Raw genomic sequence first — 25,537 nt, 5'->3', positions numbered from 1 at the left:
AAATGGTATTGCTTAATTTAGGTGTGATATCCTCCGCTGGGTAATAAATGCTGTTATGACCAACACGCACGCACACACACACACACACACGCATGACCGCACACGCACACACACACACACACACACACACACACACACACACACACACACGTTAATGTGTTAAATGTGTTAAATTATTGTTAATGTGTTAAATTATAATATAGAAGCTGGCCAAAACTGTCTGTCTGTGTGTCTGTGTGTCTGTGTGTGTGTCACGCTGTAACACCACCCGCCCGCCACCAGAGGGCAACTGAAATTGGAACGATACAGAGGTCTCTGTGTGTGTGTGTGTGTGTGTGTGTGTGTGTGTGTGTGTGTGTGTGTGTGTGTGTGTGTGTGTGTGTGTGTGTGTGTGTCAGACTGCCACAACAGCTTCGTTCGCTTCCCACGTTTACGCGTCTTACTTGTATGTACAGAACATGTATATTGTTGTTGTTGTAATAATAGAAAACATAGAAATGGTATACCCAATGCCTGATGTGTTTATAAAATGAGCAATAAAAAGACAATGGGTGGTTGTTTTTTGTCACAATTATGCCTTACGTGGTTAATACAAAACAAGGTGACAATTCATTCTCTCAAATGATTCACCAACAAAACCGGCATCTAGTGTGGTTCAATTATTCATGTTTCTTGCTCTCCTCACTTCTGCATCCAACCCCCAGGGGTTTGGATCCATTGATTGTAGCCTAAGATGAGAAGCGCATGCTGCCCACCATGAATGTGCTGCACACTGACTGTATGTAAGGAATACAGCTCAAGATGATTACATCATTCCAGGCAAGGCCAGATCTCGGGTTCATTTTCACAGAACTAAACGACTGCTCTTGCAACATAGTATTCTCACTGAAAACAACATCTAATGGGCAAAGAAGGGGAAAAAAGTATTGTTGCAGAAGTGGGCGGACAGACAGACAGACAGACAGACAGACAGACAGACAGACAGACAGACAGACAGACAGACAGACAGACAGACAGACAGACAGACAGACAGACAGCACTGAAAACAAGGAAACGCGACCACTTGGTGTCAAACCACCGTGATGCAAACAGTAACAGCAGGTCAGAGCACAGAGTGATCCACATCTAAAAAGAATGTTCATTTACAAACAGATACAGGAACACTGGAGGATTGTACCGAGTATGCAGAGGTTGGGTGGGGTTGACAGGATCTTGAAATTTGTCCCGAATAACTTAAATTCTTTTTGTTTTTTGCATTGAATAATGGCAATGGGACATAATTACAAATACAAGTTCCGTTTGCCTTTTAGGCTTCATACTAAAATAAAAAATCAGGACAAACAACTATATTTGGATTGTAACTTCATTGACAGTATGATTGGCGTCCCTGACATTATGGACACTACAATAAACATATTACCCACATTAAAACCCCCAGGAAAGTGTTTCTTGTCTCCTAAACATAATTCAAATAAGATCTGGTTGCAAAGGGGTGAAGAAGTCCCTTTAACTTGAGTATCACCTAATTTAGTGACTGTAAAAGCAGTGATTATCAAACCTTTTCATTTCAAGGCCCCCATAATTATGAGAGTGTACAAATGGAACCAAACTGACCGCTGGGGGTCCCAGGGCCCCAATTTGAGAACCACTGCTGTAAAGGGTAGTGGCATCGCATCCATAAAGCAGCGTAACGGCCGGGCTCCACCGGGCGCGTCAGCGTCGCGTCTCCGTCACCGTCAGGGAATGTTCCCTTTTTAATCAATTAAGGGTGGCTCCACTGCCCGCGTTGACGGAGACGCGACGCGTGCATTAAAATTGAACCGGTGCGTTTTTTGACGCGACGCGACGGAGACGCAACGCGTCCGGTGGAGCCCTGGCGTTAGGTAACAAACAATGATACATTTAACAAGTACATCTGTAGTGGAGGCAGTGTTCATTTTGTTCACTAAGAGACTAAGATTTTGATATAAGTCAACTAGACTAAGGCCCAAACTGCACCAATGCAACTCCTTGAAACAAAACAGTTTTAAGGACATGTCACATACAGTAAATGCAACTCCTTGCAACAAAACAGTTTAAGGACATGTCACATAAATGCAACTCCTTGCAACCGCCATTGGGGACAAAGGTACATTGCATGCAACTACCCATGCAACTACCCATGCAACTACCCATGCAACTACCCATGCAACTACCCATGCAACTACTCGCAACCGTTTGTTTACAAGGAGTTGCATGGCGAATCATTAGTGTGGTTTTAGGCCTCAACACTGAGTGGAGGTGGTCTCCCTACTTAACGCTTCCATTTAGAAATGTAGAGTCAGTGTTCAGACAGCACCATTAGATGTAGAGTCAGTGTTCAGACAGCACCATTAATGTAGAGCCAGTGTTCAGACAGCACCATTAATGTAGAGCCAGTGTTCAGACAGCACCATTAATGTAGAGCCAGTGTTCAGACAGCACCATTAGATGTAGAGTCAGTGTTCAGACAGCACCATTAGATGTAGAGCCAGTGTTCAGACAGCACCATTAGATGTAGAGTCAGTGTTCAGACAGCACCATTAGATGTAGTCAGTGTTCAGACAGCACCATTAGATGTAGAGCCAGTGTTCAGACAGCACCATTAGATGTAGAGTCAGTGTTCAGACAGCACCATTAGATGTAGAGTCAGTGTTCAGACAGCACCATTAGATGTAGAGCCAGTGTTCAGACAGCACCATTAGATGTAGAGCCAGTGTTCAGACAGCACCATTAGATGTAGAGCCAGTGTTCAGACAGCACCATTAAATGTAGAGCCAGTGTTCAGACAGCACCATTAGCGACAGACGGGCTTGAGAGGCTATTCCATAATTCCACTAGTGGTTGACAAGTAATGCCAAAGCTCAAAGTGCAATAACTCCCCATGCCAGTGGCCAAGCAGCACTGTACAGTGAGAGAGAGAGAGAGAGAGAGAGAGAGAGAGAGAGAGAGAGAGAGAGAGAGAGAGAGAGAGAGAAAGAGAGAGAGAGAAAGAGAGAGAGAGAAAGAGAGAGAGAGAAAGAGAGAGAGAGAGAAAGAGAGAGAGAGAAAGAGAGACACAGACAGACAGACAGACAGACAGACAGACAGACAGACAGACAGACAGACAGACAGACAGACAGACAGACAGACAGACAGACAGACAGACAGTCTCTGCAACGCGACCTACTGTATGTTAAACACTTCCAATTCAGGAGATCAACAATGAGAGGTCTTCCGGTAACACCGCAGAGCACCCGGCTTTAGCACTGGGCTTAACACTGCAGGCAGCAACGTGTGTGTGTGTGTGTGTGTGTGTGTGTGTGTGTGTGTGAGAGAGAGAGGGGCAGAGAGAGATATGGAGAGAGAGAGAGAGAGAGAGAGAGAGAGAGAGAGATAGGGACAGGCAGACAGGAGGAGGGGAGACGTTTCTTTTCTGTTTAGCCGCAATTGCCGTAAATTAACTTCTCACTTTACCCATGGCAGGAGCAGACTATTTTTACGTTGATGATTTATTATGATTTACTGTGTTTTGGAAAACGCACCTTGTGAGACAGGCACTGGCTGTTTTATCACAGTTTATGGATTACCGCAATGTGCAGGCAAACTGAACCACCCAGATCACTCACGCACACACACACACACACACACACACACACACACACACACACACACACACACACACACACACACACACACACACACACACACACACACACACACACACACACTCCAAAATCCAGAGTTAAATGGACACTCAGGAGTTTTTTGGCGTGACACATTGCAGGGCGATCATGTAAACAGAGAGTGTGAGTGTAGCGCTGTACATTCCTGGCATGTCCTGTTGTCCACACATAGTTCCTGTGTACATGCTGTAGGATGTCCTGAATCACTGCGCCGGTGAAGGTTTCCTATTACTCAGCCATGAGACACTCCAGAAACAGAGATTCCCAACCTGTGGGGGGCTGGGAGGACATTGCAAGTGGGCCTCCAAATAATTGTTTAAAAAAAAAGATCCCATGTCGACGATCAATCGCAGTGTGAAAAGCCGATTTCAAGAAAAGGACTTGAGATCAGATTCTAAAAATGTCTTCTACATCCTGACAGTTTTCTGAAAAGGCTATGTTTCTATGTCAGTGGTTCTTCGATTTTTCAAAAATAGCAGACCTACAAGCTCGTAGCGCGCCACTCAGTGGCTTGTGGATCTGCTATTTTTCAATAGCTAAAGCATAACATAATGCTAACACCAAAAGGGGTTCCCGCCCAAAATGGGTTAACGATCTGATGACAAACATTGTAATATCCTCAAAGTCAATAGTCAATAGACTTGGCTGGCAAACGATTTACGTCATAAATGCTCTAGTCTAAACAAACATTGTAATATCCTCAAAGTCAATAGACTTGGCTGGCAAACGATTTACATCATATTCATAAGTGCATTAAAAATCCCACAGACTTGGCTGCCATATGAGTCATGACGTAATCTTCAAAAGCCATGCATCGGAGTGGCTAGTGCCCCTCAAAAAGGAGGGGGGCCCTGCAAATATACCCCTCTGGTCAACAAGGGTATACTTAAACAAGTACTTAAACAAGGGTTTACACGGTTTACAAGGGTACTGTAGTTAAGGTATGATAACTATAATTGTCTACAGCAGTGATGCTCAACCTTTTAAAATTCAAGGACCACCAGTTTATATGCATTAGGCCAAAGGTCTATCTCAGTGACCTACGCTGTAAAATCGTCAGTGTTTAAATTTAACTAATCAATCATTTAGCTGGGGAGCACCTGGAACCCCCTCAAGGACCCCTGGGGCTTCCTGGACCCCAGGGGACACTGTCACACTGTGAGTTACACACCGGTGAGGGTCCATTTGGTTCCCAACCTATCAATCATTTAGCTGGGGACCCCCTGGAACCCCCATAAGGACCCCTGGGGGTCCTCAGACCCCATATTGAGAACCAGTGTACTACAGCGGTGATTGAGCTATACCTTAGTTACAGAATTTGAGGCAAACGCTCACGCTGTCCGTAGTCATACAGTAGGCGCTCCAATAAATGGTATTATTTACACTGATTGTCAATAAAATATTTGATGTTATTCCTCGGTGCCGGTGTCGAGTGTTCTTCCTTCTCGAAACGGCAGTTGAGAAACTATTACACAAGCGTGCGATGAATTACACAGCATACCGCGGCTGTCACAACCAAACACAGAGCGCTTCTTCCAGCCGGTTCCTGTTGATGTTCCAGTTTGGTCCACGCTGGCTGTTGGGCAGATGGTTTATACTGCAGGGTCAGGGGTCAAACTCACTTAGCACATGGACAGCTTCCAGGATTAGACCTCAGAGTTGAGGTATACAATACAGTACAGTGACCAGGCATCCCTGTTCGTCTGGGACTGCACCAGCTTCAATACAGTACAGTGACCAGGCATCCCTGTTCGTCTGGGACTGCACCAGCTTCAAGCCGTTTACAGTACAGTGACCAGGCGTCCCTGTTCGTCTGGGACTGCACCAGCTTCAAGCAGTTTACAGTACAGTGACCAGGCATCCCTGTTCGTCTGGGACTGCACCAGCTTCAAGCAGTTTACAGTACAGTGACCAGGCATCCCTGTTCGTCTGGGACTGCACCAGCTTCAAGCAGTTTACACGCACACAGCCATTTACTGTATAATGGATGTTTATAACCTCGCCGGCGTTAAAGGAGAATTCCATACTAAAAGGCTTTCTTACCTTTCTTTGTAGTTGTTACGTCCCCACCAAAGAGGTCCAGGTGTTATTTTGTGCAAAAGCTCCTTATTGGCTATTTCCCCTACCATAAGCCCTACATGAATTGCATTGAATGGGGCTATGGGGCCTTATTTCCATCGCTCAAAATTATTATTTTTGAGTGGTGTAAACCACTCCTACAACTGGCTTTTGTGTGCATAAAAAAATGACCATGGTTGCTATGTTCAAAATAATTTCTGACGTAATTAAATCACACCCGGGTGAACTGGATGACCGTAGCAACCGTGGTCATTTTCTCTGCGCAAAAAAAGCCAGTTGTGAAATCACATCCAGGTGTGATTTCATTACGTCAGATCGGAGCTGATCAGGGTATATAATACCTTACCTTATATAATACCTCACATCGGACAAAAACTCCAGCTGAATCAACTTCATGGTCACAAATCATCACATCAGAAGACGAGTCTACCTAGCCAAAGATCTTTAACGTCAGACATTACGTCAGACCACAGCTGATCATGCTATATAAAACCTTACACCACTCAGTTCACACGGGTGTGTTTTTTTTGTATATATCCTCTCTTCATAATGTAAATAATATCCCAAAAGGCACACTTTACTACTTATTTCGATGGAAATAAGTGAATTAGCACAACACCCCATAGCCCCATTCAATTCAATGCAATTCATTGAGGGCTTATGGTAGGGGAAATAGCCAATAAGGAGTTTTTGCACAAAAAAACACCTGGACCTCTTTGGTGGGGACGACTACAAAGAAAGGTAAGAAAGGTAAGAAAGCCTTCTAGCATGGAATTCTCCTTTAAGAACCTCGTGCACAGCACCTTCAAGCACTAAGACAACGGTGAAGTTGTTCTCCTTCACCACAATTAAAATAAAGCTGATATTACACTTGTTTTCAGTACTTGCATTGCATACCATGCTGGGCAAAATCTAGGCGGCTGAGTGTCTAAACGGAAGTATTGGAATTTGGTAGAAGTACCGCCCAAGGAAATTACGTTTTACAGATCTGTTTACATTCCCCATGCATGAAAAAAAGTGTTGGTTGAAAAATACAATTTCCGGGGGAAGTACATATTGCGGAAGTCCCACCCAAATTCCCAATACACAGAAGTCCTCGTTCATCCCCTGGGTTGTGGAAGTCATTTCTCAATGGAGAATAACATTGGGTGATTTGGGTCATCTTAAAGCATTTGTGACGCAATTTGTGATTGGCCTGAATGAGATGATGATGATGTATGATGATAAGAGCGCCCCTCACTTCACACGGGTGATATTTTTTTAACCCCCAAACCGGTAACCCTAAGGGTTCCCCAATAGGCGGCCCGCGGAGCGCCCCCTTGTGGCCCCTGGAAGAATTTAAAAAAGGGAGTCCCAGATATAAATGGCATTAAATGGGGGGTCAGTAGCCTATGCATGTCAAACTGGGCATCCTTTACAAATGGGGTCTTGCCCTGAAAATGAATTTACAGGGCAAGACCTCGACCTCGTGCGTGCGGACTTGGCCCCCAGCCTGGTACCCTAGTCAAAATATGGCCCTTGAGGAAAATTAAGCTATATCTATTAAACAAAGACACCGCACGACCCTCTGAAAGAGTGGCAGTTGCAGCATCGCCAGGACACTTGTGAGATATTTCTGAAGCTTCACGTTTTTTCGTGAATCATCAAACCCGAAAGTCCATGCCCCTCCACAGTGACTTTAACTATCTCTATAACTGTGGCTGTATATAGTGTCCTGTTTCACTGGTGTCCTAGTATCAAGGACAGAGATATGGATATATATTTGTATGTTTCCTTGCTGGTGATGCCAGGAACATCAGCGTGACTCAGCGGAGGCAGGTCGTCGTTACATTCCCAGGCTGTTTGAAACGGGTTGAGTTGAATACCACGCGCAGCGCAAGACACTCACAGGCTTACAACTCCTCAAGGCTAACTGTAGAATACCAAGGGAGGGCTACGGCTGTATGTGTATGCAGTGTATACTCACATGCTTTACTTAAGTCAGTAAGTAGCAATACTGCAATGTAGATGTACTCTCTGTTACAAGTAGAAGTAACCACATTCAAAATGTACTTGAGTAAAAGTACCAAAAGTATCTGTATCAACATTTACTTAACCCATTCTGTCCGGGAACCCCTTTAGGTGTTCTAACCCTTCTGGACGGGAACCCCTCTTGGGGTTCTGTACAGTATGTACAGTATTCAGTATGTACAGTATTCAGAAAACTTAGGTCAGGATTTAGAAGGCTTTTTAGAATCGGCTTCAGTCCAAAATGGGTTAAGTACCAAAAGTAAAAGTACTCATTATTCAGAATGTCCTGTTTTATAAGTTTTCAAATGTGAAAAAATGTCAAAAGGCCTAGTAACTAAAGTAGTCAAATAATTGTAGTGGAGTAAAAGTACAATATTTGCCTGTAGTGGAGTAGAAGTAAAAGTACAGAAAATTTGACATACTCAAGGAAAGTACAAATACCTTAAAATTGTTACAGTATACTTAAGTAAATGTACTTAAGTTACTTTCCACCACGTAAGACATCCAAATAGTTGTTTGTTGATGTCTGGCAGACCTTGTCTGAAGAACAAGGACTACAGGTGTTTACAGTAAATATAACATTCAGCCCGTTGGCCCAGTGGTTTCCCATAATATCACAGCAATATTCAACTGCCTAAATTACACAGCAACAGCAACTGTGAAAACGTTGTTTAAAAGAACGAGTGGGAACGTTACTAATGTGGCAAAAAGGATACAATGCAGAATAGCAGCTATTCTTTAAAGGAACATTCAGTGATTTGGGTGATTTGGAAAACCACCCAGTCCGCCCGGTAACAAAATGTGCACATGCACACGCTCTACAGTGGGGGGAAGTGCAACAGGCCAACAGCATGTGCACCAAGGCCCGCCCCCACTCGATCATGATTGGAGGAAGGCCCCTCTCATCCTGATTGGATGAAGGCTTTGCCACCCGCCACCAAAACTGAAACTAGGGTTTTTTGACCCCAGGGGCTCACTGGGGACAGGGAGGAACTCCTTATATGGTCAGCACACTCTATAGTAGGGAGAATTATCCAGAAAAAAAGAAAAAATAAGTGATATTTGAATTAAGTCAAATCACTGAATATACCTTTAATAAGACCTTTGGTGTATTTGAACTTCCTGTTTAAATTCGTTTTCATATGGGCAAAATGCTGACCAAAATCCAGGCTGGATTCTGAGCCTATAGCCGTAGGACAAATCTCATCAGCACATGAATAGCACTTACAGAATACATTAAAAGCAACAAGCTTAGAGCCTGAACAACTCACTTTTTCATAGGAGGGATATTGCCAACAAGAAGAGGTTTTTCCTACAAAACTGCTATTCAGATGCTATGACTTTGTTTGTACCCATGTGGATTGTTTGAGGAACCTTATTTGTCACCATTGCGAACCTCAAACATTCCCAAATACCATTGCATTGTTTCCTAACCTCCCTAATCAAATAAATGTCAATCAATGGCCGAGAGTCTCGGGCTAAAAGCGCAACCTGAGCAAGGTTGGTAAACCAGTGAATGCAAACGTCCGTGTGAAAAACAAACATTTTCCTTCTGTCTCACATCTCCAGCTTTCATTTCAAGTCAAATGTGATTTACAAGGTCTGGTCCCCTGTATAGTTGACCACTTGAAGCATCACACCTGGGGGAACATTAGCCAAAAAATAGCCGATCTACACGCTCATGCAATGGGATGCGTTATGAGCTTGAAAAACCGGCTGTTTTGGTCGAAGAGATTTGGTGAAGACTGAAAAAAAAACCCATCCAATTACAGAGCCAACTTTGGTGCAATTTACTACGTCTAGAGTGCTTACTGAAGCGTCAGCTTCGAAAGACCAGAGCCAGTTCCTCCCTCTCACCTAGCCAGCCCCCGGACATCACATGCCCTCACTGCAATAGGACATTCCGTGCACGGACCGGCCTCATCAGCCATCTTCGCACCCACAAGACGACGTTAAGTCAATTGGTCATCTTCGCTTGCAAAGGACGAACATGACAGGTAATTTAATTCTCCAGTAGCAACTAGGAGTTGACAGAAGGCTCAATTTGATCAGATTCCTAACTGACCTTGGCTTGGATGAAGTGAAGATGCCTCCACATTACAAACAATATTATGTTGTGCATCACACACATCACCATCTGTTCATGTAGAGGCTGATGCTGTGTTACCATGGAAACCATCAATGCACCTTGGTGGGCACTGCCTCTTACATGAAAGCCATGCTGGCAGGAGTTTGCTGCCAGTGACTGTGGGGGTTCTCCACCACAGCATCACTGTACCTGAACAGACCAACCATGCTGCAACTCCCTCCCCTGATTTATCATCACTGTACCTGAACAGACCAACCATGCTGCAACTCCCTCCCCTGATTTATCATCACTGTACCTGAACAGACCAACCATGCTGCAACTCCCTCCCCTGATTTATCATCACTGTACCTGAACAGACCAACCATGCTGCAACTCCCTCCCCTGATTTATCATCACTGTACCTGAACAGACCAACCATGCTGCAACTCCCTCCCCTGATTTATCATTCATCACTGTACCTGAACAGACGAACCATGCTGCAACTCCCTCCCCTGATTTATCATCACTGTACCTGAACAGACCAACCATGCTGCAACTCCCTCCCCTGATTTATCATCACTGTACCTGAACAGACGAACCATGCTGCAACTCCCTCCCCTGATTTATCATCACTGTACCTGAACAGACCAACCATGCTGCAACTCCCTCCCCTGATTTATCATCACTGTACCTGAACAGACGAACCATGCTGCAACTCCCTCTCCTGATTTATCATCACTGTACCTGAACAGACCAACCATGCTGCAACTCCCTCCCCTGATTTATCATCACTGTACCTGAACAGACGAACCATGCTGCAACTCCCTCCCCTGATTTATCATCACTGTACCTGAACAGACCAACCATGCTGCAACTCCCTCCCCTGATTTATCATCACTGTACCTGAACAGACGAACCATGCTGCAACTCCCTCCCCTGATGTATCATCACTGTACCTGAACAGACGAACCATGCTGCAACTCCCTCCCCTGATTTATCATCACTGTACCTGAACAGACGAACCATGCTGCAACTCCCTCCCCTGATTTATCATCACTGTACCTGAACAGACGAACCATGCTGCAACTCCCTCCCCTGATTTATCATCACTGTACCTGAACAGACGAACCATGCTGCAACTCCCTCCCCTGATTTATCATCACTGTACCTGAACAGACGAACCATGCTGCAACTCCCTCCCCTGATTTATCATCACTGTACCTGAACAGACGAACCATGCTGCAACTCCCTCTCCTGATTTATCATCACTGTACCTGAACAGACGAACCATGCTGCAACTCCCTCCCCCGATTTATCATCACTGTACCTGAACAGACGAACCATGCTGCAACTCCCTCCCCTGATTTATCATCACTGTACCTGAACAGACCAACCATGCTGCAACTCCCTCCCCTGATTTATCATCACTGTACCTGAACAGACGAACCATGCTGCAACTCCCTCCCCTGATTTATCATCACTGTACCTGAACAGACCAACCATGCTGCAACTCCCTCCCCTGATTTATCATCACTGTACCTGAACAGACGAACCATGCTGCAACTCCCTCTCCTGATTTATCATCACTGTACCTGAACAGACGAACCATGCTGCAACTCCCTCCCCTGATTTATCATCACTGTACCTGAACAGACCAACCATGCTGCAACTCCCTCCCCTGATTTATCATCACTGTACCTGAACAGACCAACCATGCTGCAACTCCCTCCCCTCATTTATCATGCCTTGACATACAGTGATACTATTAACCCATTTAGACCTGAGTTAAAAACATTCACTTTGAAAGAATATATATTCAAAGATTTGCGCCACATTTTTACGATTTTTCAAAAATAGCAGACCTACAAGCTCGTAGCGCGCCACTCGGTGGCGCGCTATGAGCTTGTAGATCTGCTATTTTTCAATAGCTAAATTATAACATAATGTTTAAAACACCAAAAGGGGTTCTCGCCCAAAATGGGTTAAAGTCAGAGCTGAAGTTTTAGTGTCCTTGCGGAGGCATGCCAGTGTCTTACTTATGCTGAGACGAAAATTGGCAAGGAAGTTGATCAACAGGTCCTATCTATTGGCACAAACCCTTTCATTACAAAGATTGCACATCGTATTCACTCGAGACAATTTGAGTGCACACTTTACATGTAGGCGGCGGTGGCTCAGGGGTAGAGTGCCTGGATGGGAACCACAAGGTTGCCATTTCGAACCCGGGCTCCCCCAGAGTTACTGTCGAAGTGTCCTTGAGCAAGACACTGAACCCCTAATTGCTCCCGATGTGCTAGTTGGTGCCTTGCATGGTTTCCGCTGCCATCGGTGTATGAATGGGTGAATGTAATGCACAATCTATGTAAAGTGCCTTGGATAAAGGCGCTATATAAATGCACCATTTACCATTTTACCATTTACAACACTTGCGTCATACATACCACAACATCTTGAAACCACAGCAATGGTCTGGAAGTCTAGATGTGTAGTTTTGGTTACATAGTTAGTTAGTTACTTAGAAGTAAGTAAGTTAGTACTTACATAGTTAGTTAGTTGGATACATGATCATCAACATTCAGTTGATATGAGCTACAGAAAATCTGAAGCTTATTATTAAGATTACGAAGTATATGCCAATAAGTTACTCCTGAGGTTCATCTTTGTAATTAATAGTGAATTACTGTATGGTGCATGTACATTTTCTGTTGCCCTCTGTAACCCACTGTGTAGAATTTGGAGTCAGGGGACCCCCAGGGGTCCTTGAGGGGGTTCCAGGGGGTCCCCAGCCAAATAGACCCTTGCCGATATGCAACTCTAAGGGTGTACAAATAGAACCAAATGGACTCTTTGGTTCCATTGAACACTTGCAGAGTAAAATGAACACAGAAGTGTACGGTGTAGATTGGGGTCCCAGCGATAGAAATCATATCAAATGGGGGGGCACTAATGCATATCAAAGTGGTGGTTCTGTGAAGTCAAAATCAGTGTAATGAGAGGCCAGACATGGTGTCAGACTGGACTTACAGACCAAAATAGGTACGTTAGGAGACAACAAGGGCTGGCACTGTGCTGGAATTAGTCACAAACACTGGCACTCCTACAGTGTCCACTTTGATCATATTATCGTGCACAACAGAAGATCTGTTCCACAACTGTTCCACGGATTGTTGGCACTTCAGATTACTGTATACTGCAGCATACTCATTGTTCATGTAGTGTCAAGTGTCAAATGTGTCAAATTTGTTTAAATGTTTGATTTGCAAAATAATAACGCAACAACTTGTTGCTGGGAGCATGGGTTGCGTGCGTGCGTGCGTGCGTGCGTGCGTGCGTGCGTGCGTGCGTGCGTGCGTGCGTGCGTGCGTAAAAGTGAAGAAAAGAAAAAAAGCATTATGGAAAGCCAAAGCTACTGAATTATATTTACAGTATATGGCAGCTCTAAGCGGGCGGTTGTGGCAACTGCTTTGTGAAAATCTGAAACTCTCACAGACTTTGATTGTGCTTCTTAGCCAAGAATGGAGGAAACAGACGCCGCTAGAACGGAAAACACACGTTTCAGATCCTGGCTCAGCATTGTTTAGCTTTGAATGACTAAAACATATGTCATGTTTCCCCAGGTGCAGTGTGTGACTGTGTGACCGTGTGTGTGTGTGTGTGTGTGTGTGTGTGTGTGTGTGTGTGTGTGTGTGTGTGTGTGTCTCACTCTTTATGCGTGCATGCTTGAATGCATGTGTGTGTATGTGTTGTTGCCGTTGTGTGTGTGTGTGTGTGTGTGTGTGTGTGTGTCTCACTCTTTATGCGTGCATGCTTGAATGCATGTGTGTATGTGTTGTTGCCGTTGTGTGTGTGTGTGTGTGTGTGTGTGTGTGTGTGTGTGTGTGTGTGTGTGTGTGTGTGTGTGTCTGTGAGTGAATGAATGCATCACTTTATGTGTGTAACAGTGCACTCCTCTCCCCTATCCTGGCTGCAGGAGCGCTCTTGTTTGCATGCAAGCAGAGGCAAGTTGAGATTCAATATTGTGTCTAATGATAGTCTGGGAACTTCTCAGAAGCCCACGCGTCATAAATACCTCCGACAAGCGCAGGAAATCACTCTATGCATGTCGTTTACATACAGTTTATCACTTTGCAAAGCAACAAGCTTGCTGCACGGTGAGGGCACACACACACACACGCGCGCGCTCACGTGTGCAAAATGCACACAGGGTTTCAATTCTATTTCATCATCTTGAAAGAGTTTAAGTGGTTTAAAGTTTAAATACTGTAAAGATCCAGATGCTGTTGAGACTCTCGGTCCGTAATTATCATTGCACGGACCTGATCTCGTCTTGCTGCAAAAGAAACCTGTTATCCTTTAATGCTGTGTCAACTGATTGTCCAGTAACAAAAGAAACTGTGGAAGTCCAGGAAATAGGTTATAGAATGAAACCGTAGGGTATACACACAGTAAAATGGTCATTTGACTCTGTAGTATACCGAGTCATATGCCGAGCGTTAAGTTATCTCACGTGTAACTCTGGTTACAACTTGTACACACACACACACACACACACACACACTCACAGAATAGTTCATGTAAATGTTGAGCCCAGCAGGAATTCCAGCCCCAAAACAATGACAACCGTGCCATAATAATAACAAGTTACCTGAGCTTGAAGATGGTACGTCTGATAATCCATACTTTGGCAAAGGATGAACCAGCTGATGATGATGGACCACTACTTCCATGCTCCCCTCCAATCTCCTATATGGCTTGAGGAAACCCCCCTCCTTCCCTCCCTCCCCCCCAAGAAGGGTTCCTGAACGGGACTGCAGTGTCCCGGATGCGTGTGTGTTACGGTGGCCGGAGGTCGGAGCAGCAGCGTGCTGTACTGTACTGTACTGTATGTATGTAAGTGACTCTGTCTGGAGAGAGAGAGAGAGAGAAGAGGTTCTCTTCTTGGCCCCGGCTCAGGATGAGTGAGTGAGCACAGCTGACAGGGTGTGAGACGGAAAGACAAGACGGGGGAGTTGAGCATTGAAAGGGGGAGGGGGGGGGGGGGGGAGGGGAGTGGGGGGCAGTGGGTTGGGGTTGGGGTGGAGGGGACCGTGAAGTCAATGGGTCGGCCACATACACACACAGGCTAGACAGACGAAACCGCACGCACGCACGCACGCACAGCCTAACTATTTTCTAACCAAGTTTTTCTTACGAGGAGCAGGGGAATTATCCTACTGTCCATTTCTAAAATTCTAGTATACTAGTAGCATTTAGCCCTCACAAGTACACACACACCCCCACACCCCCCCACACACACACACACACACACCCCCCCCCCTACTCCTATTTCCAACTATAATGAGAAGAACAACAGGCAGATCTGTCATTGGGCTCGCCGTGACTCTGAAAGGGGCTGTGGGTTTCTTTCCCCCGACAAGCAAACATAGAATCTCCAACTCGGGTTACAGTACAGTGCTACTGTATGTTAATGTTGCTGCCATCTTTCATGGCCTACCCAGGATTCAAACTCCCGGGCCTCACCCACACTCGATACCGCCAGCATCCCTGCTCCTCTCACTCCCAAACAAAACACTATGTTAAACTACTGCACCTATACTATAGTATAAATCAGGGGTTCTCAACGTTTTTGGCCGGGGACCCCCGGAAATGCTTTGGCAATGTCTCGGGACCCCCGCCCCGCCCCCTCCCGACCCCCAATATAAATTGACTGCTACAATAACCTTAACCCATTTTGGGCGGGAACCCCTTTTGGTGTTTTAAGCATTATGTTATAATTTAGCTATTTAAAAATAGCAGATCTACAAGCTCGTAGCGCGCCACCGAGTGGCGCGCTACGAGCTTGTAGGTCTGCTATTTTTGAAAAATCGTGATTTTATTTTTATTTTTTTAATCTTTTTATTTTTATTTTTTTAAATAATTTGGGGACCCCCTAAAATAATTTGGCGACCCCCCCGAGGGGTCGCGACCCACGGGTTGAGAACCCATGGTATAAATGACATAGTATTCACCATATTCATTGTGCAGTTGTGGTTTCTTAAAGGCAGACCTATTAATATATATTGCAGATTCACCAGCGTCAGCTGCGCTGCCCCACACCAAGAAAGGCAGCAGCCATGCCCTCAAGGAGAGGGGTCTGACAGCCAGCCTCAGGAGGAGAAACACAGACAAGTCGACGTTGGCCTGACGGCGTGTCTACAACAAAATCACTACATTAATAGTTGCTTCATTAATTTACGCCTATAGGTAAAGCGTTGTTGTCAATATTGTGCACTTTCCACATGGCTATATCGAAGTTTTCTGTTTATTATGTCGATCGCATGGCGCCCCTGTCCCTTCTTCTGTTTTTCTTTCTTTTTTTTCCCATCAGAGAAAAGATGCTGTAGGCATCTGCGCTTTCCTTCATAAAAGGCACATAGAATGAGGAATATGCCCTTAATGTTCCATTTGTACACTCTCAGAGTTAATTAACTTAATGTAATCTTTAAATGTAGCCTACATTTGTTTAAATTAACTTAATTCAAACGTAAAACTTAAAATGGGTAAAATGGAACCAAATGGACCGTATCATTTGGTGCCATTTGTACACATTCTGAGATTTACAAGTAAAATTTAGCAATTTAGGCTTTTAGCAGACGCTCTTATTCAGAGCGACATACAACAAGCTTAAGAAATGGTAATCGCATTGTGGCAGTCAATTCAATTCAATTCAAAGTACCTTTATTGGCATCGTGTACATGGCCAAAGCGGCAACGTGGCAGTCACATACATAGAACCTAGCATCAGTTTAAACAATATACTATTGAAATAACACTCAGGGTTTTACTGTGCAGTCGTAGGCCACAGGCTATATGGTGGATATGTGTCTAACCTTGTCCCAGGTGTGTTTCTGAGCCTATATCTTCCCATGTATCTACACTAGGTGTCCTGTTACACTTACCTCCCACCCATAGGCTGCCTATTGGGGGGGGGGGGGTCTACCAACCATCACGGTGGTCCCTGCTCCTCAATAGATAAAGTCAGAATGGAGACACCTAAATGCAAACCTCAAATTAAGCCCCTAAAGCCATTGTCTGATAAGAGAGCATAGGCTACATAGTATGGAGGCCCTTTGGCTATCCATTACCATCTGGTGCATAATGAGCCACCAACAGCATCACAAAGGTTAGGTCAAGGAGAACCAAGACTGTCCCTCCTCTCACGCCCCCACAGGGCCATGGAAATCATGACATCAGATAAGAAGAGGAACAATGGCCAGGTCCGCCTCACATTCTTTGTCGCCGACGGGCAAACATGACACCACTCCTCCTCCTAGCTGGATATCGGTGTCCCGGAGAGCCGGAGGAGGACGTGCCACAAAATGCAAGGAATTGGAACGATTACGTGTGTGGAAGTTGCAAAACATTGACGCGAAAACTCTTTAAATCCATGTGCTAAATTGACCCACTACGACTGAGATGAGGTAAGTCTATACGGTATGACATCATCGTTCAGTCTATGTACTGTGTACAGCACAATGCATTCTGGTGTCCGGGACTTATTCGAACGAATAAAACATTACTTGAAAAAAAAACTCTTTGGGCGTTTTTGGCTGCCCTGCAGGGCTCCCATACCCCACCCTGATACCGCCATAACGCTGCTCAGTTTCCAGTTGATCGTGTGTGTGTGTGCATGGGTGAATGTAATGTATGTAAAGCGCTTTGGATAAAAGCGCCACATGAATGCACCCTTGACCATTTACCATCCCTGTTGATGTGAATGGGGCCTGTGCTCTCTGTAGCTTCCTGTAGATGGCGCATACCACATACACGCAGTTGGGCAGCCGCCCTAGTGGCCATAGTCTGGGTCGAAAATATTATATTTATGCAAATTCAACAAAATTGTATGCAAATTGAAAGGGGCAAAATTTGCCGACCCATTCGCCAGACAAATGAGCGATGTTTGTGCAGTTAGTTTTTCAGTTGGACTAACTTGTCTGATGGAAGACCCCCGCCGACCTAACTAGTCTGCCCCCCCCCCGCCGACCTAACTAGTCTGCTGGAAGACCCCCGCCGACCTAACTAGTCTGCTGGAAGACCCCCGCCGACCTAACTAGTCTGCTGGAAGACCCCCGCCGACCTAACTAGTCTGCTGGAAGACCCCCGCCGACCTAACTAGTCTGCACTCTCCAGTGCCACTGCCCGTGGTGTCAGGTAACTACATTTACTCGACTACTATACTTAAGTACAATTTTGAGGTAGAGGTATTTTATTTTACTGTATTTCCAGTATTTTTCAGTAGGCCTACCGGTACTTCTACTCTATACTCTTACTCCACTACAATTATTTGAAAACTTTAGTTATACTTACTAGTTACTTTGAAGATTTTGATTATTATTGTAATGAGCCTGTCACAGACATGCGCAAAGCAAGTTCAGTCAGGAAACTTCGTTCATTGGGCCTCAGCATCACGTTCTCATTCACATGATTCACTTCATCCAATCACACACTCATTCCATCTTCATTCCGGCTATTTAAACTGGAAGTTTGCACTGCTCATCCTGCTTGCATGCTTGCTGCTGCACACACTGATTCTGCTGCGCTGCTGTCTGCTTAAACCTTTGCTGCTCACCCTCCTCCAGCCCAGCTACCACCTGTGATTTTGGATCTGCGTGCAAACTTCCCTGGAAGTTGTCTTTATTCCGCTTCTGCCAAATTCCAGAACTTCTGTTTAGACAATCAACAGCGTACAGTAGGTCTTTCCCAGCGTGTACCTGCCTTGGTCAAATATTAGCATCGTGATGCGTTTTGAGCTTGTAGATCTGCTATTTTGAAGAAGACAAAAAAAAGAAGAAGAAGAAATATCTTGAATCATAAGCGAATCGAACACTACGGTATCTTCTGGAGGTCCCTCCCTGGCAGGCTGGCACACAATGTTTTCAGATAGGGGTCCGCGGCCAAATACAATACCATGTGGGGGTCCTTCACATGAAAAGGTTTGAGATCTACAAGTTCGCTTGTAGATCTGCTACTTTAGGTACTTTTGTTTGATGCTGTAGTATGATCAAGTAGGGCGTTCATTTACGGAAAACCACAAAATGTTTGAAAAAGAGATCTCTGACCGACAGAAGCAAAATGCCTTCTAAGCCTACTGTATCAGTTTTCTGGAAAACCTATGTTGCTACAGGAGGCTATATATATATATATATATTTAAAGGAGCATTCAGTGATTTGGGTGATTTGGAAAACCACCCAGTCCGCCCCGGTAACAAAATGTGCACATGCACGCTCTACAGTGGGGGGAAGTGCAACAGGCCAACAGCATGTGCACCAAGGCCCGCCCCCAGTCGATCATGATTGGAGGAAGGCCCCTCTCATCCTGATTGGATGAAGGCTTTGCCACCCGCCACCAAAACTGAAACTAGGGTTTTTTGACCCCAGGGGCTCACTGGGGACAGGGAGGAACTCCTTATATGGTCAACACACTCTATAGTAGGGAGGATTATCCAGAAAAAAAGAAAAAATAAGTGATATTTGAATTAAGTAAAATCACTGAATATACCTTTAACCCATTTAGGCGTCGACATTTTTAAAATGTCTTTTTAAAATGTCTTTTTTTCTGAAAAAAAAGTTTCTATATCAGTGGTTCTCAATATTTCATGTCAAGGACCCCAAAAATGATGTATGTATGTATTATGTAATGTACGTATGTAAGACTAGCAGCATGCCAAAGTTTGTGCTATTGCCATTGAGAATGCATTGGGCGTTTAAGTTAAATAACTAAATATCTTTAATTCCTTATCAACGATAGTCGGGCAAAGAGTGGAGCCCACACCTTTGGGGGCTCTGTTTGGTGTTTTCCCCTCAGTACCGTCACTCTCTAAACCAGAGAGGGATGTTTTGGCTTTTGTCACTCTGTTAGCTAGGAGACTAATCTTGATCAACTGGAAATCGCCCACTTCCCCTTCTCACACTCACTGGATTAGGGACACCTTGTACTGTGTAAAACTGGAGAAGATTAGACACTCCTTAAATGGTTCTTCCGATAAGTTTGGGAGGATATGGGGTCCATTCTTTCAATTCATTCAGATTTGAATCCGTCTCTGCTTGAGGATGTGTGAGGTCTGCTGGACTTGATTTAAAAGTAGCCTACCGGTATACTGTGATTGGATTGCTGTGATGTAATGCGGATTATGGATGTCGTGTACTTATGATTGTTTATAGGATGTTGTGTACTGTTTTGTCTGTTTTTGTCTGCCTTTTATTTTTCAACTTTTATTGATCATGTATTTAAGGTTTGTTTGTCTTGTTTTCTGTTGTCCTTTTTCTTTGGGGTGAAAATTCAATGTATTTATTCTTGTATGTTATACTTGTGGGGTTTATGAAGAGAAGCTGTTAATGCCACCATTTATTTTTCAACTCCAGTATTTCCATAATGCTTCTGTGAAAAAAACCAATAAACAAAGTTATAAAAAAATAAAAAAAAACTGAAACTCTGAAAGAATATATATTCAAAGATTTGAGGCACATTTTCACGATTTTTCAAAAATAGCAGACCTACAAGTTCATAGCGCGGAACTCGGTGCCGCGCTATGAGCTTGTAGATCTGCTATTTTTCAATAGCTAAAGTGTAACATACACCAAAGGGGGTTTCCCGCCCAAAATGGGTTAAAGTCTAAAATGACACATCTATGCTTTCCAGATCTAAATGGGTTTAATGTACTATACAGTGCTTAAAGGCACCTGTTGGACGGTATGACTGAGTATGGTTGACAGACATCAAGACCTACAGCATGTAAAGCAATGGGTCACTCTGTCCACTTGTCCAGCGATAACTCTGCTGACAATGAGCCAAGCATCTGATTCCATGCCAACTAAATAAAGAGTTGTGTCTGTGTGTTCTGCCAGGGCTGCTGTAAATATACCATTATGCAACGGGAATCAATTTCAACTTCAAGAAAAAGGAAACGTGGCTCAGCCTTTCACTTATGTTAGAAAACCTTTATTGGAATAGAAGTTAGAAGTGATAATTGGGTATGGCAGGACACTTAATGTTACCGTGCCCACGTTTGTTATAACGTCGTTCTCGCAGCTAATGACATCAAAATATATGTCATGAAAGACCCATCTATCGTGGGTGTAAAGTGAGAAGGGACCACAAAGACCCATCTATCGTGAGTGTAAAGTGAGAAGGGACCACAAAGACCCATCTATCGTGGGTGTAAAGTGAGAAGGGACCACAAAGACCCATCTATCGTGGGTGTAAAGTGAGAAGGGACCACAAAGACCCATCTATCGTGGGTGTAAAGTGAGAAGGGACCACAAAGACCCATCTATCGTGGGTGTAAAGTGAGAAGGGACCACAAAGACCCATCTATCGTGGGTGTAAAGTGAGAAGGGACCACAAAGACCCATCTATCGTGGGTGTAAAGTGAGAAGGGACCACAAACATTCTGTTCAATCCAAGATCATGTGTGGCAACGTGCCGCACGACTGCCTGAATGCCAGAATCCTTGGGAGTGCACTGTTAACCCATTTTGGGCGGGAACCCCTTCTGGTGTTTAAAGCATTATGTTATACTTTTAACTATTGAAAAATAGCAGATCTACAAGCTCATGAACTTGTAGGTCTGCTATTTTTTGAAGAATCGTGAAAATGTGCCTCAAATCTTTGAATATACGTTCTTTCAGAGTTTCAGTTTTTAACTAAAATCTTTGCTTCTGGGGGAGGGTCCTCCTGGAACAACATATTTTCAGATGGGGGGTCGGAGGCCAATTACATATAATTTTTGGGGTCCTTGACATGAAATATTGAGAACCACTGATATAGAAACATGAGGTTTTTCAGGAAAAACCTCAAAAAAATAAAAAAAAAATTATTTCGATGTCAGGCCAAAATGGGTTAAGACCAGTGACAGCTTCACCAGCTACTGACAGGGGATTAAAAGCTCATTAAAACCTTTAGGACTGTTGAGTTTTTTCTGAGTACTGGCAGCTGCTGTCACCTGAAGACTCGCACGCAACGTCAGTCACACTACACTGTGTGTACTGTATAACCAAGTGGAGCCTGGTGACCGATGGCAGATTATTTACTCAATCCCGCTTTTGGAGAGTCTTTAGACCACCGATTACCAATGTTTTGAACAATATTTTGTTTAAGAAAAATAATTGATTCTATAAATACATTTGAAAAACCGCTGGTCAAAAACAGCATCACATCGCAATGTGACACATTGTGAGCTTGTAGGTCATCAGCTATTTAAAAATAGTTTGTTGGATGTTTTCACCTTTAATGACATGCCCTAAATAAAGTTGAAAGTTGTTAAAAATCGTGATACATCAGATGTATAAATCAGATACCAAAAGTCAAATAATGGATGAAATATTATCAGCAAGACCGATACATTGGTTTGACGACTATAAGCAAGTCTTTTGGTCTGGGTGAATGACTAGAGTGGCTCCACAGAAGGTCTCTCTAGTGTCAAGTAATAGTACTGAAGTTCTTTAAATGCTGTAATGGCAGCCTATATTTACTCAATGGAATAATCTGTACGGTGCCAATTAATTCCTGTTTTGCCCGCGTCACATAAGAGTTCCAGAGTGTGTTCCAGAAATAATCAAATCAGCCAGGCTATTTTATTCATATTCATATATGGATATATTTCTTTAAATATATAAATCAATATCATAAACGACACAGTCACTGACAGAGTCACTGACAAAATCGACCGGGTGGTTTGTTTATTTTTGGAACAGTTCTTATATGACGCAACCTAAGATTTCTCTACAGGATTTGCAAGAGAAGAAATAATGGCGTGACTCAGGGGTAGTAGGGTAGTTTCTCTGTCTAGGCAATCTTACGTGTTGAAAATGGTGTTATTTTCTAACAGAAAATAAGTAACAGTGTGCTAGACACTGGAGTTTTGCATGGCTCAGCGATTTCAAGTTGATGAGACATCTCAGATGTATGGAGCACAGTGACAGCTCATCCTTTACAATCTCATCCTGGTAGCTGTGCCAAGTGGACCTTTGGCTTCCCCACAGGCCAAATGGACCTTTGGCTTCCCCACAGGCCAAATGGACCTTTGGCTTCCCCACAGGCCAAGTGGACCTTTGGCTTCCCCACAGGCCAAATGGACCTTTGGCTTCCCCACATGCCAAGTGGACCTTTGGCTTCCCCACAGGCCAAATGGACCTTTGGCTTCCCCACAGGCCAAATGGACCTTTGGCTTCCCCACAGGCCAAGTGGACCTTTGGCTTCCCCACAGGCCAAGTGGACCTTTGGCTTCCCCACAGGCCAAATGGACCTTTGGCTTCCCCACATGCCAAGTGGACCTTTGGCTTCCCCACAGGCCAAATGGACCTTTGGCTTCCCCACAGGCCAAATGGACCTTTGGCTTCCCCACAGGCCAAATGGACCTTTGGCTTCCCCACAGGCCAAATGGACCTTTGGCTTCCCCACAGGCCAAATGGACCTTTGGCTTCCCCACAGGCCAAATTGACCTTTGGCTTCCCCACAGGCCAAATTGACCTTTGGCTTCCCCACAGGCCAAATGGACCTTTGGCTTCCCCACAGGCCAAATGGACCTTTGGGTTCCCCACAGGCCAAGTGGACCTTTGGCTTCCCCACAGGCCAAATGGACCTTTGGCTTCCCCACAGGCCAAATGGACCTTTGGCTTCCCCACAGGCCAAATGGACCTTTGGCTTCCCCACAGGCCAAGTGGACCTTTGGCTTCCCCACAGGCCAAGTGGACCTTTGGCTTCCCCACAGGCCAAATGGACCTTTGGCTTCCCCACAGGCCAAATGGACCTTTGGCTTCCCCACAGGCCAAATGGACCTTTGGCTTCCCCACAGGCCAAATGGACCTTTGGCTTCCCCACAGGCCAAGTGGACCTTTGGCTTCCCCACAGGCCAAATGGACCTTTGGCTTCCCCACAGGCCAAATGGACCTTTGGCTTCCCCACAGGCCAAGTGGACCTTTGGCTTCCCCACAGGCCAAATGGACCTTTGGCTTCCCCACAGGCCAAATGGACCTTTGGCTTCCCCACAGGCCAAATGGACCTTTGGCTTCCCCACAGGCCAAATGGACCTTTGGCTTCCCCACAGGCCAAATGGACCTTTGGCTTCCCCACAGGCCAAATGGACCTTTGGCTTCCCCACAGGCCAAATGGACCTTTGGCTTCCCCACAGGCCAAATGGACCTTTGGCTTCCCCACAGGCCAAATGTGCTGAGTCCGTCTGTCTGTACCATGCAGAGGTGATTTAACCCATTTAGACCCGAGTTAAAAACATTCACTTTGAATTGAAAGAATATATATTCAAAGATTTGCGCCACATTTTTACGATTTTTCACAAATAGCAGACCTACAAGCTCGTAGCGCGCCACTCGGTGGCGCGCTATGAGCTTGTAGATCTGCTATTTTTCAATAGCTAAAGCATAACATAATGCTAACACCAAAAGGGGTTCCCGCCCAAAATGGGTTAAGCTACTATTCGATATATTGCGATATTGCAATATACAATAGGCCTATATCACAAGAGACTTCATCAACAATATATCACGATATCAGTAACTGAAAATGAAAAAATAACCATAAAAGGTAAGAATCTTGAATAGAATTATGTATATATTCCAAAATCTTACAATATTTCATAAACTGGTCAAATGAGTACATGAACCTTGTCTCCTCCAAACAGTAAAACACTGACTGCAACTTTGCAACTTGTCCACAACTTGTCTGTCCACAACAATGGGTAGCCTAGTACTACTAGTCATACTACTACTACTACTACTACTACTACTACTACTACTACTACTACTACTACTACTACTACTACTACTATCATCAATATCACGATATTGGGAGGACAATATGTTTATCGCGGCGATATATATCGCGAAATATCGCAATATCGATATGTCGCACCCCTATATTGTCTATGTAGGGGTCCTTGTAGGGGCATGGAAATGTTTGGGAACCGCTGGTTTAACTCACAAAAAACTGTGAAACTGTGAAATTGTGGGTGTAACCCTAACCCTAACAGAGAGTAATGTTGGTCCCATATGGGTGCGTCAGTATGCTCAGGATCTTTAGAGTAATGTTGGTCCCATATGGGTGCGTCAGTATGCTCAGGATCTTTAGAGTAATGTTGGTCCCATATGGGTGCGTCAGTATGCTCAGGATATTTAGAGTAATGTTGGTCCCATATGGGTGCGTCAGTATGCTCAGGATCTTTCTTTGAATTAGACTTTACTACTAGACACCTGTTGCTCCTCGTGAATGAATGCCATCTTTCAGTAGAGATGAGGAGCTCCAGACAGACACACACCTGCACTCATCACAGCCACAAGTGACAGATGGAGACACACTGACCTCCGAAAGCCAGGTGTTTGTCTTGTCTGCGGGTATCAGAACGTTACATTGAAGACTTTTAAAGACATTTATAATGCCACCCAGAATGACATTTAAGACCAAACTTGCAACGACAATAGACATGAAAAGTTAAAGATATACACTCTTTTGAAGTGTATATGCACTTATTCCACCAATTCTGAAATAAAATCCACAGATCTGATTCTGAACGGGTCCATTTTCTACACCAGTTTTAACACTCGGGATGTGAGTTTGAGCACGTACTGTATCGCACACGTAACGGAGGCATCGCGGACTGTACTGTTGACTTGTCATTGGACAACGTCCATCACATTGGGTTAAATAAG

General features: G+C 44.5%; 1 protein-coding gene across 4 annotated transcripts in view; it reads right to left on the bottom strand.

Moving 5' to 3' along the window:
* Nucleotides 1-25,537, bottom strand: part of arhgap24 (Rho GTPase activating protein 24) — a 105,694-nt gene that overhangs the window by 18,058 nt on the left and 62,099 nt on the right. The window contains exon 1 of one of the 4 annotated variants that reach the window (XM_079525077.1): nucleotides 14,486-14,569. The exons of the other annotated variants lie outside the window; for them this stretch is intronic. Within the exon in view, the coding sequence (XP_079381203.1) occupies nucleotides 14,486-14,567 (82 nt within the window). The 5' untranslated portion in view covers nucleotides 14,568-14,569. Of the gene's footprint in view, nucleotides 1-14,485; nucleotides 14,570-25,537 lie in introns of those variants that run through there. 4 annotated transcript variants of the gene reach the window in all.

Source organism: Electrona antarctica (assembly GCF_951216825.1).
Source record: "Electrona antarctica genome assembly, chromosome: 16".
Taxonomy (NCBI): Eukaryota; Metazoa; Chordata; class Actinopteri; order Myctophiformes; family Myctophidae; genus Electrona; species Electrona antarctica.
Note: the sequence above shows the minus strand (reverse complement) of the source record. Positions and strands in the feature narration are given on the sequence as shown.